Below are 18191 nucleotides of genomic sequence, written 5' to 3'. Positions count from 1 at the left end.
TTTAATTCTCATGAGAGTCTGATTATTATCCCTATTTGCAGATGAGGGAGCTGAGGCTTAGAGAAGTTATGTAACTCACCAAGATCCCATTCTGATGGCTGGGCTAGTATGACTTGAAATCTGTGTGTTTACCACAGCAATATTTGACCTCTTACTTAGCTGAGAAAGACAGAAGTCTGATTATGACATTGCTTCTGAAAGAAAAGTCCATTCTGTAAATCTGAAACCCTTGGTTTCCAAGGTAAATAAATGTGGTTTTTTTGTTTGTTTGTTTTCTGGAGAGAGGACAGTTTTACATGGCCTTATGGTACCACTATCATTATTTGCCTCTTGGTGAGCCTTGGCATAGAAGTCAAACTTCCAGTCCCATGCACATGAGTAATCAGTAGGTCCCCCAATTCTGCCAGCCTCATGGTTTCTCGGAGTCACTGTGTCTTCAAATCTGCAATGAAGGGACTGCACTTTTCAAGTCTAGAATGTCTTGATGGTGTGACACTGTCCACTTTCTGAGTTGCTCAGGAAGAGGTAGCTCTCTACCATTTAGCGGTTGCAGAAAAAAAAAATACTACACATACTATTAGCTTGTTAGTAAATTAAGAGTTTTCTCTCTTTCTTCATGGCCCAGGAAACTCATGTAGCTATACAACCGCTGCCTTGATTCAGAAGGAAATATTTCCTCAGGAGGAAATAATTCCATGGAAACCCCTTCCGAAACTTTGAAATCCCGGTTCCAAGGCTTACGAGAGCACACGAAGAATTCTTTGAGTAAACCATAGATGGCGGTACAGCATCGCTTTGTACCCTGCAGTTACACCCAAACTGTTACTCCGGTATCACTTTTTATTATTTCACATCTACATTATCTCTGAAGCAAGAATTATTAGATAAAGAGGAGCGCCTGGCTGGCTCGGTTAGTAGAGCATGTGACTCTTCATCTCAGGGTCGTGAGTTCAAGCCCCAGGTTGGGTGTGAAGCCTACTCTTAAAAAGAAAAAAAAAAGGAAGAAGAAGAAAAAGAATTATCAGAGAAAGACACTCATTTGACTTGCTTTATATCAGGCTACATGTATTAAAATGCTTGAGGAACAACTTGATGACGTAAACCAAACTCGGAAAACCTGAAGCAGATTGATGGAAAGTAAATGAGGCTGATGCTTCAGGGGCCACTCCGAAGGCTTTAAGAGAGGCCCTAACATGAAAAGGTTTGAAAAAGTAAAATATCTTATTTTCTTTTTCTTAAAGAGGCCCCTTAAATTATATACCCTTCAAGTCACACAAAGCGTGGGTTTGTCTGGAAACAGCCTTGTGGCTTTTAACCTAGGAAAGGGTAGACAATCTTGCCATTATTAATTTTCTACCAACTTAATCCCCAAGGAAAAGGCAATCTGGTTTTTAGAACCAAGCCAAATAAAACAGAGAGAGTGACTGGATGCGCTGGCAAATTTTCCACTTATTTATGAGTCTGAGTGCAATGAAGGAGTCAACACTAAAACTTTCATTTCTGGCAGCATATCTGTGCCAAAATAAGGAAAGGACAGATTATAATTAAACAAGTTAATGAATTATCCTCTACTAAAGCTCCAGACCAGTATGGCAGTGTTTGGGGGACTTTAGTTTACTTTGTCTAGTTTTGTTTTGTTTTTACCCAAGAGATATTGTCCTTAATAAGAGACCAGTAGTGACTATTCTCAGAGGAAACTGTATTTCCATTTACAAATCTTAACTTTCTCACCAGAGAGCCCAGCTCAGCCTTTCTTATGACTACCTGTAGCTTACTCAGGAGTTAAACTAAAATTTACCCTTTGAAAAAGAAAAATAATCAGTCAACTTTCCAATTGGCCTTTTCCTTTACAAACACCACTTACTAAGGTTGGCTTGTAGGGCAAGGAGATTTATCTTGTTTTGTTCCGTGTCTAACTATTACTCGGAATAATAGGGCCCCCCTAAGGAGCCCGTGTGTCCACTAGGCCTTAATACCCTTGAGGGCAAAGGGTGGGTTTGTTTGTGTTGTGTACCTTGACCTATGGCACCCAGAGAGAGCTGTAAAAATGCTTGCTGAAAGAATGAAACTAGATGTTCTTTAAAAATTACCACATGGCCTAGGGACCCTCCAGCACGATTCTGGGTCTATTATTTCTGGGTAATATATTGTGAAGATTGGTTTCAGTGGACCAACTTGTATAATAAGTACTAGAACTAGAACTAGAACTTGTACTAGAGTACAAGTTCTGTGTCTGACTCTCTAGGGAGGAACTAGAAATGCTCATGGGGTGACCTGAGCATCTGCGGTTGGGTGAGACGCTGTCCTGAAGTTGAGCTCCACTTGTGAAGCCCTCCCAGCCCACACAGCCCGTGGCCTTCTTTATCTCCCCAGCCGAGTCCCGGAGCCAAGTTTAAAATAATGGCACCTGTGACCAGGTGCACAGACATACTGCCCGTATCCGAGTCAGGGGGAAAGGAGAAGTCAGCCAACACGTCACCAGCCTCCCCCCCTCAAAGGAAGGTGAGAGGTTATTGGCTGAATCACAAACACTCAGAATTTCCTCTTTCAGAATTACGGGCAAAGCAAGCACCATTCCTGGACTACCTGTAATAGTCCTCCCCTTTATCTGGCCATTGAGAAACTAAACCTACTTTCTGTTTCTTCTGCGAATTATTAAAGCCTTGGACTTTTAGTTCTTTTTCCGCTTCATTGGCACTCTTCACTCGAAGACCTTATCCTGCTCTAGTATCTTTATTTCAGCCTTAATTACACAGTTAAGAAATTTATCAACGTTTCTGGTGCACCTGGGTGGCTCCATCTTTAAACATCTTCCTTTAGCTCAGGTCATGATCCCAGGGTCCTGAGATCTAGCACCGCATCGGGCTCCCTGCTCAGCCGGAAGCCTGCTTCTCCCTCTCTCTCTCTCTCCCTCTCCCTCTGCCTACATCTCTGCCTATTTGTGTTTTCTCTCTGTCAAATAAATAAATAAAATCTTTTTTTAAAAAAAGAAATTTATCAATGGTTCTGTCACTTAGGATGCTCAATTGCAGATAACAGAGAACACTCCACTCAAAATGGCTTAAACAATAGAGCGTTTATTATGTACCATTGGTTTCCATATGTACCAGAGGATTGGTTAATGCAGTTGCTCAACAATATATTTGAAGACTCAAGCCCTCATATTTCTCTCTGCTTCCTGCTCCATCTGTTTTCCTTTGGCTAATGCCACTCATGGTTTCAGAGAGGCTGTCACATTTGTCATAGGCAGGCATGACACTGGACTACAGGAAAGAACTAGTTTTTTCTGTAAACTTTCTCTTAAGAGAAGGACCTTACACTGATTCCGTCAGCAGACTCCCTCACATCTCATTGGCCAGACTTGCACCAGATAAGTCAGGCAAAGTACAAACCATTTAGAGGGTCAGAGAGACATAAATCAATGGGGTAATATCAGCCAGAGAGATGTATGGCATATGTATAAACTCGTTACTGGCGAGGGGAATGGGACACCAGAAATAGGCCAATCACAATGGACTAGCAAGCCAGAAGTGGCTTCCTCTGAGGCACATGGGGGATGGATATCTGAACAAAATCAGGGTTATTAGTAAAGAAAAAGTACATGTGGGGTGGGGGGAGAAAGGGGAGGTGTCTGGGAGTTTGGATAAAGGAAATGGTTTTGGATAGGAAACCACTGGGTTTGACTAGAACACTGAGCCTTCATTGATTTCCATTTCTTTAAACTCTAATAAATATTAATCCTGGGAATGATTCCTTTTCCCTGGCATAGCCTAGATTGTTCTCCTGATGGATTTAGTTCCTACTCTATTTCCAATGTTCAGGCAATTACAACTATCTTTTCTTAAGAGCGATGACAGTAGAGCAACCAAGAAATCGCAAAATGAAATTAGATTGTCAAACCTGTCTATAAATGCTATTTTTCTACCTATCTAACTCCAATTTATTTTCTGCATAGGGTTTAAAAGAATTATGTTGGCCACATGGCAAAGTCCTTATGGCTTATTCCTAAATGTGCATGAGACAACCAAATTATCTACAATCCTGTGTAGGTTTTGAAGAATGATTCCTCATCTTGGCTTATTGGAAATACACAGATCGAAATGTGCCTTTGGGTTTCTTGAGTTCCCAGAGTTCTTGATGGGTTATTGGCCTCACTATGTTTCCATTCTTTACAGGGCTTTGGAGGTAGAGGATGGAGGCCATGTGGCTCCGGAGTGCCAGAGACTTGCACTGCATGATGGGGAATCCCAGCTCCTTCACACCACGGCTGAAGGACCTGGCCCTTTACCTCTGGAACCAGGAATGTTTAGAAAGGTAATGCTTTGTTTCCAATATTTGATTTACTCCCAGAATAAACACCTTAGTGAATTAAGAAACATGGCAAAATAACCCTTGTCTGATTGAAAAACACATACTTAAAAGGAATGTAAATTGTAGGAAGGGCGTTATTTATCAAAGCACCATGATAATAAATGATGAGTCTTGAGATGAGTGTGAATCTTTGCTCTGTGCTGCTTTCAGATGTTCTTCCTCATTGTCATGAGTGCCTTCTGCCTGCCTTTTTTTCTTTTTGCACAGACTGTACAAAATAAATAGGACATCGATACTTGGAAGGCCCATAAAAAGCATTTATACTCCCTCCTACCGCAAGGATTTTAGAGTTGGTATTATATCAGCAGTTACTTCTTAGTATCTAGATGTTTGTATAGAAAGTTCTGACTCAATTGTATTGCCTTTAAAAAAAGAGCTTTCCCCAATGTGGGAGATAGAGAAGCGCATACATGTTAACCGCATTCATTCACTCATAAAAGGATATTACTCACGTACTTGTCCGTGGCAGGAAAGCACCATGATGTCTTTAGTCATAGCGTGAGAGCTGGTGGAGCTGCCGGGCTTTAAAGGTTGTACAGTACATTTCTTGTTCTGAACTACTGCAGTAAGATGAGTGAGTGTTAGAAGTGAAAGATATTTTGTCATAAGACAAATCCTCCTCCCACCAAAAAGAAACTTGCTTTGGAGATGGGATGCACAGCAGTGTGAATATACTTAAGGCCATTGAACTGTGTACATACAATGATTAAGATGGTGAATTTTATCTTTCTTACATGTATTTTACCACAATTTAGAATAAAAAATTTTTTAAATTACTTAGTGATGAAAGCAGTAAAAAAAAATGAGATTTAATAATAGTAAAAAACATTTTAAAAATTTATGTTTTATTAGAACATGATAAGGGTAGGGAGGGAGGGGCTCCTGGGTGGCTCAGTGGGTTAAGAACCTGCCTTTGACTCAGGTCTTGACCCCAGGGTCCTGGGTCAAGCTCCAGCTCCCCGAAAGCTCCCCGCTCAGCAGGGAGTCTGCTTCTCCCTGTACCTCTGCCCTTCCCCAGTTTCGTTCTCTCTCTCTCTCTCCGTGTCAAATAAATAAATAAAATCTTTAAGAAAAAAAAAAAAGTAGGTAGGGAAATGCAATAGAGAAGCTTGGTAACTCAAAACAGTGTAATATCATTCAGAGTATCTGAAATATAAAATTAACTTTTATAAAACATTAAAATAAAAAATCAAATTTAAATTTTAAAAATTAACCTAGCTTGCTGTATATTATACTTACATTCAAACTCATTTCACATTTTGTCCTTTCATTGTAAGAAAGAGTTTATAACTGTAAATAAAACCTAATAAAGCTAGTCACTGGCCCCAGTTAGAGCTTCAAGTTGTTTCTTACACATGTCCTTTAATAATTCAAAATAAAACTAATTGTGTAAGTATCATGCCATTCGCTGGGCATGTTGTATGGCGGTTCGCTTGATGTTTCCTCAAGTCCAGAAAACGCTAGGTGGCAGCATTCACAGCTGGGGCACAAAACAAATCCTCTGAGGAGGGATGGCTGAGAAGGGTACCTGGGAAGGGCCTTTCTCCCAGGGTTCACCGCCCCAAGACAGTCCCAGGGGCTCCGGGCAGCCCAGAGGGAGAGGCCCCAATGCCAACCCGGAGCATTCAGTACTGCGAGGGTGGGCAGGGACAGGGAGGCTGGCAGCCAGAGACAGGTGAACTGGGAACCCAGGGGAGCGGCGAGCCAGAGCAGATAGAGAAGGACAAGAAAGTGAAGCAGGAAGCAGAAGCAGTCTGCCATTCTGGCTACACTGTCTCTGAGGGTCACCGAGATGGGGTCAGCCGGGGACCGCCTGAACTCTCTACTTGTATCACACGTTCTGCCTGAGGGATGGCCTCCAAGGTCCACTTCTGGGGCTGCCGTCTCTTTCTCTCTGTGTCTGTCTCCACTATACCTCTTCCTTAGTCCTGCACTCTCTGGGCCCCGGCTCTCTTGATCTTTCTCAACTGCGTAGTCTACCAGGCCTGGAGAAAAGGAGAAGTGGTGGAGTGGACTTTCTCTTCCCTGCTGATGTGCTCTCAACTTTGTCTCTGGAGATCATGGCTGACGGAGTCGGGGGATCATTCTCAGAAGTGCAAAGCATCCCCCGGCATGGGCGTAGCCAGGATCATTAGGAAACAGAAGCTAACTCCTCTTAGATTCTGGGTGGTTCATACCTACTGTGAGAGTCAGGGGACACCCCCCCCCACCACCACCGCCCCGCACTTCCCAGTACCCTTCTGTTAGTCTGCTCTGCAGTGAGCCTGCTCACTTCCTTGGAGAATCAGCACATTTATTAGGCTGGTGCAGGAGGACCACCCTTGGCATCTTTCCCTACTAAAGGACCATAAATTCTTCTTAAGATTCCCGAGTTGATACAGCTCTCTTAGTTATATGCATTTATTCAGATGAGTGTTTAAATTTGTATTTGCATTAAAGTTAAGCAATTTGCCTTTCCCCAAACAACCAGAATTTATTCATTCTCTGTATTTGTTCTGTGCATTTTGTTATTGCATTTGTTTATTTAACATGCTGTTAAAATTCCTAAGCCATTCCTTAAAGATGACAATACTATATTGGATCCTTCAATTAAAATAAGAAGACATTTACTATACCTGCTTGTGTAAACGGAAATACGGGTTTATAATTACAAAGATAGTATTGCCTCTGAAATGCATATATACATGCATAAGGGAAAAACCCTAACAAATATCAAAATAGAATATTACTAGAATTCAAATCTTAGATGGGAAAAATCACCAGGAATTTTATATTTATTTGTACAAAACCGTCTTTCCTTTAAATGGGCACATAAATTCTTTAGTCCATTTTACAGCAGAAGATATGTTTATGTAAAATGTTTATTTCTAACAGACCACTTTTTCACGTTAGAGAAAAGCAGAGGGAAGTGGTATCACTAAATGAAAACGTATGTTCTGTATATAAGTGACTATTATGTTGAGTAATTCTTTCTTTGCAGGTAAGAGAGGATTAACATTACAGATTACTATGTGTTTGTTATATTTATGTACTTATATTTATCATGTTATATTTCCTGCTTATTTTATTTCATAAGTGAAAATGTCTTAATTCCACTACATGAAGGTATTTCTGTGACATGAAGGAACACTTTTTATGGATTAAAGCATTTCTTTAAAAAAATAAAAAGAACAAGATGCTAAGCAAGTATTGTTAATAAAATCAGCCTCTTCAAAGAAAGCAATTACCTTAATGAGAATTTCTATGATTTCTAGAACAAAACCCATTTAATCCCTTTTCGATTGTAATCACTTATTTTGATCTAGAAAATAGTATGTGACTATAGTGATTTGAATCATTCTGGAGCCAAGTCAAGCAAATAAAATGGAATAAACAGGAACAGCAATTATTTGATTAATTCAAGCAAAAATCTATTTTGCTTCAACCATTTGGATTCTTTCATTCTTGATGACCTGGATAAAGCCTCTATTTCCTATTATCCACAAGTGTGTGTGCACATGTACTTTTTTAAAAGATAAAATAAGCCCTTGCCCCACCTCAAAAAAAAAAAAAAAAGTCACTCTAATCTATAGAGGAGAAGAAGTCTTGCCAGATCAGTGCTGTTCCTTCAGAAGTCACTTGTACAGATCTTGAGTCCTGTCACCATTTCTGTGCCCTGTCATTCAGGAAACATCCATGCGTCTCTAATCTTACTCTTGGAGATTGGGATGCTCCCGAATCATTGCAACAGACAGGTATCTGCTTTCGTCTCCGCTCTCTCAGAAACGGTTCTACCACAATCACTTTTGACAGCTTTTTTATTGCCTAATTCATCTTAGAATCGTTAAGGTGGAGCATTTCTAGTTTCCAGTCTAGTTATTCCAGTTTAGTCGAGAAGTATAACAATCCAATTTAACAAACATTGGTTGAGGTGGAGAGAAGAAAAAACTGTTTTCTAACACATTCATTTTCCTTGGTGGTGGACCACTTTGAGAAGGGGATGCCCTATTTCCCTGCCCACCCATGGTTCTCCTCTCTCTTTCTAGCTACTCCACATGGGTCCACGGATTCTGCTCTGGGTGCTCCATCCCCCGCCTTACTTCATTTCTTAGGCCAGATCAGCTTCAGAATATGAAGGACTTAAGAGGCCTCAGACTTGTTCACTCCACCCCCACCCTGCCTTATCCCACAGAACATCGTAGGGTATCTTGTTCACTGTTGGCTTTGCCTAGGACACTACATGAACATTGATCACTGGGTTCCCACAGTTTGCCTTAAGGCATCCAGGCTACTAATCTCGTCAAGGACAGTTCTAAAATCATGATGCAAAAGTAGGACCTCCCAAATTCTGGAAGAGTTAGACCTCCAACCCTCACCTGGAGACAGAAGCATTTAATAAGGTTAGACCATCCTGATCGTGACTTAACTTAAAGGACATATGAGTGTCACCCATCCATCCCAATGCTACATTTCACCTTAACTATTGGCACTTTACCCGAAATCACCTGTGCCATCTGGTGTTGTAAATAGAGACTGCTGAGCCCTTGGGCCTTCTTGTCCCAAATGTCTCCCTTCATCACCAGCCAGATCTCACTATCACTCCACTCCCCCCGACCCTGGGACCTGTCCTATCCACGTAGGTAAGTCTATTGCCCAACTTCAATCTCTCAGCCTTATCAGACCAACTTCATGGCAAGAGTTTCTCTGTGTTCTATCAGTACTGATGTAAAAGTCTAGGTGTAATACTGTTAGAAAACAAAATTATAGACAACAGTGCGTATGGCATGCTACATTTTGTGCAAGAGTTAGGGGATTAGGATAACTGTTTTTATTTATAGGTTAAATAAGAAAATATAGAAGTATATGGGGCACCTGGGTGGCTCAGTCAGTTGAGCAGCTGCCTTCAGCTCAGGTCATGATCCCAGGGTCCCGGGATCGAGTCCTGCATCAGGCTCCCTGCTCAGCAGGAAGCCTACTTCTCCCTCTCTCTCTCTCTGCTTTGCACCCCCCAAATTGTGCTCTCTCTCACTCTCAAGTAAATAAATAAAACATCTTTAAAAATATATAGAAGAATATATGCAAAACTAATTGCCTGTGATAGGGTAGGGGACATGGGCAAGAGAGATTTTATGCTGTATACTTTCTCACATTTTGAATTTTGAGCTATGTGAAGGTATTGCATATTCAAAAAAATTTTAAGATTGAGGAATGAATAGGTACGATTTAAGTTATATTGTGATTAAAATTAAATTAAAATGGTTTATGTATGCCTGTGTAATTTGTATGATTCTCTCCATTTGTTATAATCTATACCAGTCCTGATTGCATTGTCTCAGGGGCTACTGTTCCCAAGTGTCCTCAGTGGACTGTTCTACTGCCTTTGCAAATATTTCTTCCCATGACTACAAGTCTTTCCACGTTTTGTTTACTCGTCCTTTAAGGTCTTGCTCCAACAGCTCTTCCTTCATGATGTCTGCCTCAGAAAAGCCATTTACCTTGGATGAAACCCAAACTCAGCACTTACCACACTGTACCAATTTACAAGTCTCCTTCCACACTGGACTGGGAGCCCCAAGGATCAGGTTGCATTCATGTGGCTGGAACATTAGCTGTACATTCTGCATGAATGAAATACTCTACATTCACCATAAAAAAATAAATAATAATAGAAAACAATGCTATTGCCAAAGTGCAGCATTTTGGTTCCAGTAAAAATTCCATTATTAATTAGGCTTTCAAAAGTAGAGCAGGAAAACTCACCGAATACATGTACACATATGTACAGAAATAAGCCATGTGTGGGATGCAGAAAGACAATGTGGCCATTTCCAGAGCATGCCTCCGCCTTCTCCTCTAGCACTTGCTCTGTTGAGTTGCAGAGATCAAGGGAGAGCTGGGTGGCATAGGAAGTACTCTGTTGTCTCTGAAAAAGCCTGGTATTATCGGGTGCAGCTAGAGCTGCCTTTCCAGCCTAGGTTCCATAGCCTGGGCTCTTTTTCCATAGGATGGAGAATGTTGCTTTAATCTCCTAAACATGGCATTACAAAGAGCAGGATATGGTATACCAGCTGTTTTTCTCATCAAAGCTAAATGTCTGGCCTTATAAGAAAAAGATTGATTGCCTGTGTATAGCTGGCTTTGGAAAAATCAGGCCATCTCTACCAGTCTGTGATAGCATGCATGTGAAGGTATCATGGAAACCAGGATGCCACAAGGAAATGTTTGTTTTTCTTTTACCCCAAACATATGGTTGTCTTCCTTTGATGTAATAACTGTGGGTGCTGTTTATTTACATATATAAAAATAAACATATAAATATATATTAGCCAGTCCATTTCCTGTATTAATCCAAACTAGATGGCTTTGACTGGGCTAGGGTTTTCGGGTTTGTTTTTTTTTTTAAGTGTGATAATATATTTATTGTTTTTCTTCTAAATATTATATATGCTTGCTTCAAAGACTTCCAATATTCTGAAACATACAAAACAGACAAATTTTCTCATCACCTTTGAAGTTAACTAGCTTGGTGTGTATCCTTTCAGAATGTTTTCTTATGCATTTATGTCAACAGAATGAGTCCATTTGTGCTTTTCCTACAGAAAATGTTCATACGCGGTACACAGTTCTCTAACTTGTCTTTTTACTTATCAATCTTTAGGATCATCTTTCCAAGTTAATACCTATAAAATATGCCTCTTTTGAATTACTATGGAGTATTTCATATATGTAATGTAATGGCTATACTGTTGTGTGGTTTACCAATCTTTATTTATGGATACATAGGTTATTGCCCCCTTTTTCAAAGTGAACTCTATGCCAATGTGGGGCCCAAACTCACAATCCTGAGATCAAGGGTCACCTGTTCCACTGAGTAAGCCAGCCAAGCACCCCAACGTCCACTTTTTTTCTTCTATCAACAATGCTGTCTCTATGGGATTTTTTTTGGTCTGTATTTCTGTAAGGTAAATTCCCCAGAAACAGAATTATTTAATGGAAAAAATGCTGATTTTTAAATGTTATAGATACTACCATATCTATGCCCATAAAGAGTTTTTATCAACCTAAGCTCCTAACCAAAGTGACTGAAAGTACCTATTTTTCTAGGCACTTTATAAATGTTGTATATAATCAGTCTTTTTCTTTTTCCAATATGTTGGTGTCTCATTTAAATTTGCAGTTCTCCAAATAAAAAAGAGGTTGAACTCTTTTTTTTTTTTTTTTTTTTTTTTGCTTATTGACCATTTGTATTTCTTCAGTGAATTATCTTCATGTTCTTTGTTCATTTTTGCATTGGATTGTTTATCTTGCTGAAGATATTGTGCTAAATAGTGATCATTGGTATTCAGTATTGGTAAAAATCATGTTCTTATAGAGGACATTTTAATCTTTGTATATCCTTCTTCTTTTTAAATAATCAAGTGTTCTGTTATCCAGTGAGGGTTTAAGTTTGTTGTGTTTTGGGGGGTGGGGGTTTGTGTGGGAGGAGCTATTAAGTAGTGAAAAAACGGAAATGTTTCTCTGCCCTTACCAGACAGGGGAGTAACAGGAGGGGGACTCCTGAAATATTTTCTGGTCATACAGACAGGGGAGTTGAATGAAGGTCTCAGAAGAGGAACTGAAATGCTCTTTCCTCTCCTTCATTCCAGTTCTGCTTCTGCGTATCTTTCAATCCTTTTATTCAAAGAAATTTCTTGCACTTGCTATTAAAAATATTTACAGCAGTCTTGGACTCCAAGCATCAAGGATCGAAAACATTTAAAGTCTTTGGGATTCTGTTTTCAGCTCCAGTCAAGACAGATCCATTTCCTTCAAGAATACTGGCTGGTGACCATCGTGGTCAGCATGGATGGTTGGCTGTAAGGAATCACTAGTGATTGTAAAGCCTGGGGTATAGACAAAGCTCTGTACAAGTAGTAATTACTGTTACTGCTCTCTGACATCCTCAAATTTTAAGCTGAACTCCTACCAGCTCATACAGTAGAGTGGGAAATTAAAGCTCTTATGACATCATCCCCATAATAAAGACGAGTCTCCAGCCAGTGATGCTCATTTGTTTTCGTGAGGACATCAAGAGAGGAGCAGATCATCATTTTGGCTGAAGAGATGAAAAACTGGGGGGTTGTATTCTTTTGAATTGATGCAGAGTTTTTCTGTAATCATAGCGGGTCAGCAATCCCTCATTGGGAATCCCTTCTTTTGCTAAGAACAGAGGCCTCTGGCTGCACTCTGACGACAGCTGGGCCAGTTGGGACCATATGTGGCTGCATATCTAGCTCTGGACTCTACTTCCCCCTCTACTTCTTCCGCAATACTTATCACTCGCTCCTGGGGAGCATCTGAAGACCAGTCCTTTTCAGAACCTCGATGGGGAGCCGGACCTGCTGTGGCTGTGGCTGTGGCAGGTGCCATGCGTGTGCCAATAATCGGAGCAGGAGTGTTGAGTATCGTAATAGGTGTCCTGACTCCTGGAATAGACGTGAAAACTCCAGAAACAGGGTCCATGACCGGGATCTTGAGGTAGGTCCTTGCCGGGATCTTGAGTCACAGATTTGTCCAGTGTCTCTTTTATAATGTTTGAGTATGAGGTTTGTCATTGTGAATCAGTATCTATTACTGTTATGCAGGCTAATGCCATTCTATTCTTGTGTGTTTGCAAGTATCCTGGGCACTATTTATTAGTATATTCTCTTAGATTCTTTTTACTTTTCTGAGTGTTGAACAGCAATTGCTTCGAGCTTAACCAGTGAAGTAAATGCCTGTGAAGGTAGCTCCTGCTGGGTACTGTTCTCAGAGACTTAGTCCTCTTTACTGTAGCCTTTCCAGAACCTTGGTGTTCAGAACCAACTACCAGTTCTGAAGTTGGTTGAGAACCAACTTCAGAACCAAGTTACCTTGTCTTCTCTCAAAAGTGGCTTTCCTTTCGGTTGGGCTCATTTGCAGTAGTCCAAGCTCTTATTTGAATCAGATATTACTAAATCACATAGAATGATTAGCTAAGATTCCATATCAACAGCTCAGAAGTGCTTTTTATGTACCTCTTTTGGCAGGATATGTTGTCTTGAGATTGCAAGGTGAATCAAGGTCAACCCTGATCTTACTCATTATCCCCAGTTCCTGTTTGTAGAAGCCAGTATGTTGTTTTAGTAGTAAATCTTTTGTGCTACTTTGTAAAATGTGGGATGGCCATCCCCACCAAGCTGAGCTCTCCTCTGATGCTTATTTAAATCCCTCTCTTCTTCACCTATACTGTTACATATTTGCTTTGTTCTCACATGATAGCTTTGAAACTTTTAGAATGGAATGTGTAGAATGTGTAGGTCAGACCAGTTTTTGTGATGTGCTCTAAGAAAAGCATGCTCTGTACACTTCCGATGTATTGTTTCTCTCTAGGGTACTGATTACAGTATAACCCATAATTTAATGAAATAGGTAATAGATTTAAATATATATATGTGTATGTGTTTGTATAAGATGTGTGTGTGTGTGTGTGTGTGTGTGTGTTACATATACTTTTTTTTTTTAATAATTTATTTATTTGCCAGAGAGAGAGAGTACACACAAGCAGGCAGGGAGGCAGGCAGAGGCAGGGAGAGAAGCAGGCTCCCCGCCAAGCAAGGAGCCCGATATGGGACTCGATCCCAGGACCCCAGGATCATGACCTGAGCCAAAGGCAGTGGCTTAACCAACTGAGCCACCCAGGCATCCCTACATATACTTTTTTAAAAAGATTTTATTTATTTATTTGACAGAGAGTGAGAGAGGGAATACAAGCAGGGGGATTGGGAGAGCGAGAAGCAGGCTTCTAGCTGAGCAAGGAGCCCAATATGGGGCTCGATCCCAGGACCCCAGGATCATGACCAGAGCCAAAGATAGACACTTAACAACTGAGCCACCCAGGCACTTTGAAGAACATCTAATGCTGAAGTGACAGTTGAAAGTAGAGTAAAACATTTGAAGTTGGCCATTCACCGACCGCATCAGTTGGACGGACCCTAGTAGCTTGAAGACAAGTGGCAAGGGACAATATATTAATTGTTCTGTGTTTATTCCCATGACTGTTGATTTTACTGTCATTTTCTCTTAGCAAACTTTGATTTCTCTCTGCCATTGCACCTGAACAGTGTCAGTCAAATGCCATGTAGAGATCGATCAGAAATACACTATGCATAGATTTGTGTCCTTTGCAAACTCATTCATTATCAGCTTCCAGGGGCTATTTTTAATAACTTCTAACCAGCAACATGGAAGAAAGTGGTCTTGGGAACATGGGGAAAAACAAAGATTTGAGCCTGGAGAATAAACAGATAACGCAAACTTAAATGCTTAGAGCATTGGGGTGCCATGTGGTTTTGAGAGATCTGAATATTTCCAAGGCAACCTGCATCATCCCAGTAAACATTGGGCCATCTAAACTAATTCCCTGCTGACTTTAAATGAGGATCTTATAAACCCAAGCATGCTATTCACCATGATGGTCCAAATAAGAATCCTAAATAGTGAGGTATTTTTCACCCTCTCATTCTGTTTTATTAGAATCTTAAAATGAAGAATGGCTAACTTAGAAAATGAGAGAAGTAGGGACTGTTTCTGGTCTGGATGCTGAAACTCCTCATTTAAGCATCTCCTTGTTTGATGTTATCGTTCAATCCAGCCCAGAGGACTTTGCCCTTGGACTCCCTCCTAACTTTCACCTAAAATAGGTAGAATATCAAAAAACTTCTAGGAATTATTAACTTCTATGGGTTTAGCAATTAAGTGAAGCTCTGCCAAAAGGTAAAGGCATTTATTAATCTATTAATTCAAATTCTGATTTTTTCCCAGGTATTTTATAAAACAACAATATATGTTATAATAATGACAAATGCCCTTTAAAAACCCCTCTTTGATTTTCTATTTTAAACCTGTAATAGTCTGAACAGACTATAGTAATCTATTAAGACTATAGTGAATGCAAAAAATTATGCTTGATCAACATCTATCCATTTCTAAAACTGATTCAATAGTATCTCATTTACGAAGTATCCCTGCATTCTCAGCTGATATTAATCTGACATCTCCCATGGTCTTACGGAATACTGTATCATCCCATGTAATTTCTCCATATAATTATTCGGAAGCCTCTCTCTTCATTCTTAGCATTCTCTAGGGCAGGATATTCCCATCTCATTTGCACCTCAGGCAGTACCTGGCAAAGAAGACAGTCAATACAGGGAAATGCAATGGCCAGAAAAGTGAACTAGACAGCACTGAATGTAGCCAAAAGACCAGAGCTCTGATGTCAGACCAGCTTTAGACTAGCTGCGTTTCTTTCTTTAGACCAGCTGCGTTATCTTGGGTAGATTATTTATCCTTCCCGGGCACCAGCTTTTATATTTGCAAATTAGGAGATGGGAGCTGGTTTAGATACCGCTCTGTGGAACCCTAGGAATTCTCTGGGGGGGCCCAGAAGGCTGCAACAGGGAGAAAGGAACGGTTGGAGGGTGGATGGGAGAGGAACTCAGGCTTGCAAGCTTCGTGCTGTGTCCTCACTGAAGGAAGTTCACTTCTGTTTTCTACATATGGCTGAATCCCTGTTACAATTTCTTATGCATAAAATGTTTTACTGCTGAAAAAAATCATGATAATAACTTGACTAGATTACATAATGTTCTTCCACCTCTAGTATCTGTCATTTTATGTAACAATTTTACTAACTCATGTCATTATCATACATGTCATGAGGTTCAAACCCATGACCCTGAGATCAAGAATTGCATGCTCTACTAGCTGAGCCAGTCAGGGACACCTCTGCTTCATTAAAAAATTTTTATTTGAGATAGCAAATATTTTCAAGTTTATGAGTAAATATCCATTGACGGGCATCCAAAGTACTAAACAGAGCATCACGTATTTTCCCAGCATAAATAGTAATGAAGGAATTAGTAGGTAGAGCATAGGAGAAAAGAAAACAAGTACTAGAAGGTCAAAGTATACAAAATAAGGAAAGAGATTCAATACCCATGTACTCAGCATTCACTCAAAGCTCACTAAAAGTCTCTAGTGCTTCTGCAATTTTAATGTTCACATTCTGCCAGTGGCTTAAGCTTTGTTCCTTTATGTTTAGTACATGTGCTATTTATTTATTCATTCCATGCTTGTTAATGAGGTACCTTGGGAGTTTCTCCTTTCAGTGAACATGGAAGGGAATGAAAAGGGAATTGTTGGGAGTACCCTGACTAACTCAGTCACACAAATTGCCAACAGCCTACCCTAAAATGAGTCTAACAGGAAGGACAAACAAAATTTATTTAGGACTAAAAAATTAAAAAACAGTATATCAGTTACATCTGATACTGCATTGTTCTTTCTTACAATTAAGAAAGGCATCAGAATCAGGGTAGCAGTTGGACTCGTGAGAAGATAAATCAAAATACCATGTGTTTGGTTAGAGAGGAAGCTTAGGAAGCTGAACTTTCTTCAGGAATAAATGTGGGATGTGACCCAATCTTTAAATACTGACAGAGAAAGTGTTGTAAGTTCTTGAGCAAAGAAGCATTCATGATGAATGAAATATTTCAGAGGTAGTGCCATTGATATTCTTGGTGTGAGGGAAAGGTGGAATTTAGGGAAATAAAAAGCCATGATTATAGATGGGGGCTAGAATTTCAGAAACTGCCCAAGGGGCTGTTGAACAGTATGGGCTTGTATTAAAGTAGAGGCTGTTGAATGGGTTGAGGTCAAGAAATTCGATGATAGATTATATGTAAGAGCAAAAGTGGATGGAATAAGGTTTTTAGTTTAGGAGGCTTTTAAAAAATGATATTTCTGGGGCGCCTGGGTGGCTCAGTGGGTTAAGCCGCTGCCTTCGGCTCAGGTCATGATCTCAGGGTCCTGGGATCGAGTCCCGCATCGGGCTCTCTGCTCGGCAGGGAGCCTGCTTCCCTCTCTCTCTCTCTCTGCCTGCCTCTCCATCTACTTGTGAGTTCTCTCTGTCAAATAAATAAATAAAATCTTTAAAAAAAAATTAAAAAATGATATTTCTGGTAGCAAGTGAGATTCTTCAGAAAGGAAGACTGCTTGCAAGAAAAATCAATTTGCCCTTTTTAAAAAATGTAGACTTTGAAGTAGTAACTTGAAAAAAGTTAGAGGTAGAAAAAAAGGTAGAAAGTTTTAGTGTAACAGAAAAAAACAGTACAGAGAAATAGACCTGCGATGCCATCAGACACCTCCTTTCCTTCCTTCCTCCCTTCCTTTCTTTTGTAAATTGACATCAAAACTCATCTGGCACCAAAATCTGTCCTGAACTCTTATGAGGAAATTTATTGTCTTTAATTATTTCACTTAGCATGAATTGTCATACATTTTTGCAGCAGATAGTAATGCCTTATGTTATATATGCGTATTATCATTCCAAAATCTGAAGATTTTTGCTTTTAGAATACTTACAGCCCCAATAGGCTTTGCACAAGGGACTGCGGACCTGCAGTAAGTTTGGAGAAAGAATGTCAGGGAGGGACTTCCCAGAATCCTACATAACTGAGAGTCGTCTGTCAGTGCTGAATAAATGATGAGAGATTTAATGAATGCTTAAACTTAGAGAAACATAAAGTTCATATAGGAACAAGTAAAAGAGGGAAGTCAAGAAATAGGTAAGTTGAAGCAGAGAAAGGATTTGGCAAAAAGAAGGATATGGCTGAATCCGTACAGTTCTTGACGGTTATGGGAGTAGAGCGATCGGGACACTAGGAACTGGAGAAGGAGGCTGAGGTTCATTTACGTTGAAGGAGAGTCACAGACCCGAAGGGGGGGGATGTTAGAGAGTGCCAAAAAGTAGCAGCACGGAGAGCAGAGCTGCCTATTCA

General features: G+C 40.2%; 1 protein-coding gene across 1 annotated transcript in view; it reads left to right on the top strand.

Annotated features, from left to right (window-relative positions):
* CRYBG1 (crystallin beta-gamma domain containing 1) overlaps positions 1-18191 on the top strand; it is a 198722-nt gene that overhangs the window by 76611 nt on the left and 103920 nt on the right. The window contains exon 2 of the mRNA XM_032338909.1: positions 4176-4314. Coding sequence (XP_032194800.1) covers positions 4176-4314 — 139 coding nt within the window. The remainder of the gene's footprint in view (positions 1-4175; positions 4315-18191) is intronic.

The sequence above is a fragment of the Mustela erminea genome, chromosome 4 (assembly GCF_009829155.1).
Source record: "Mustela erminea isolate mMusErm1 chromosome 4, mMusErm1.Pri, whole genome shotgun sequence".
Classification (NCBI taxonomy): Eukaryota; Metazoa; Chordata; class Mammalia; order Carnivora; family Mustelidae; genus Mustela; species Mustela erminea.
Note: the sequence above shows the minus strand (reverse complement) of the source record. Positions and strands in the feature narration are given on the sequence as shown.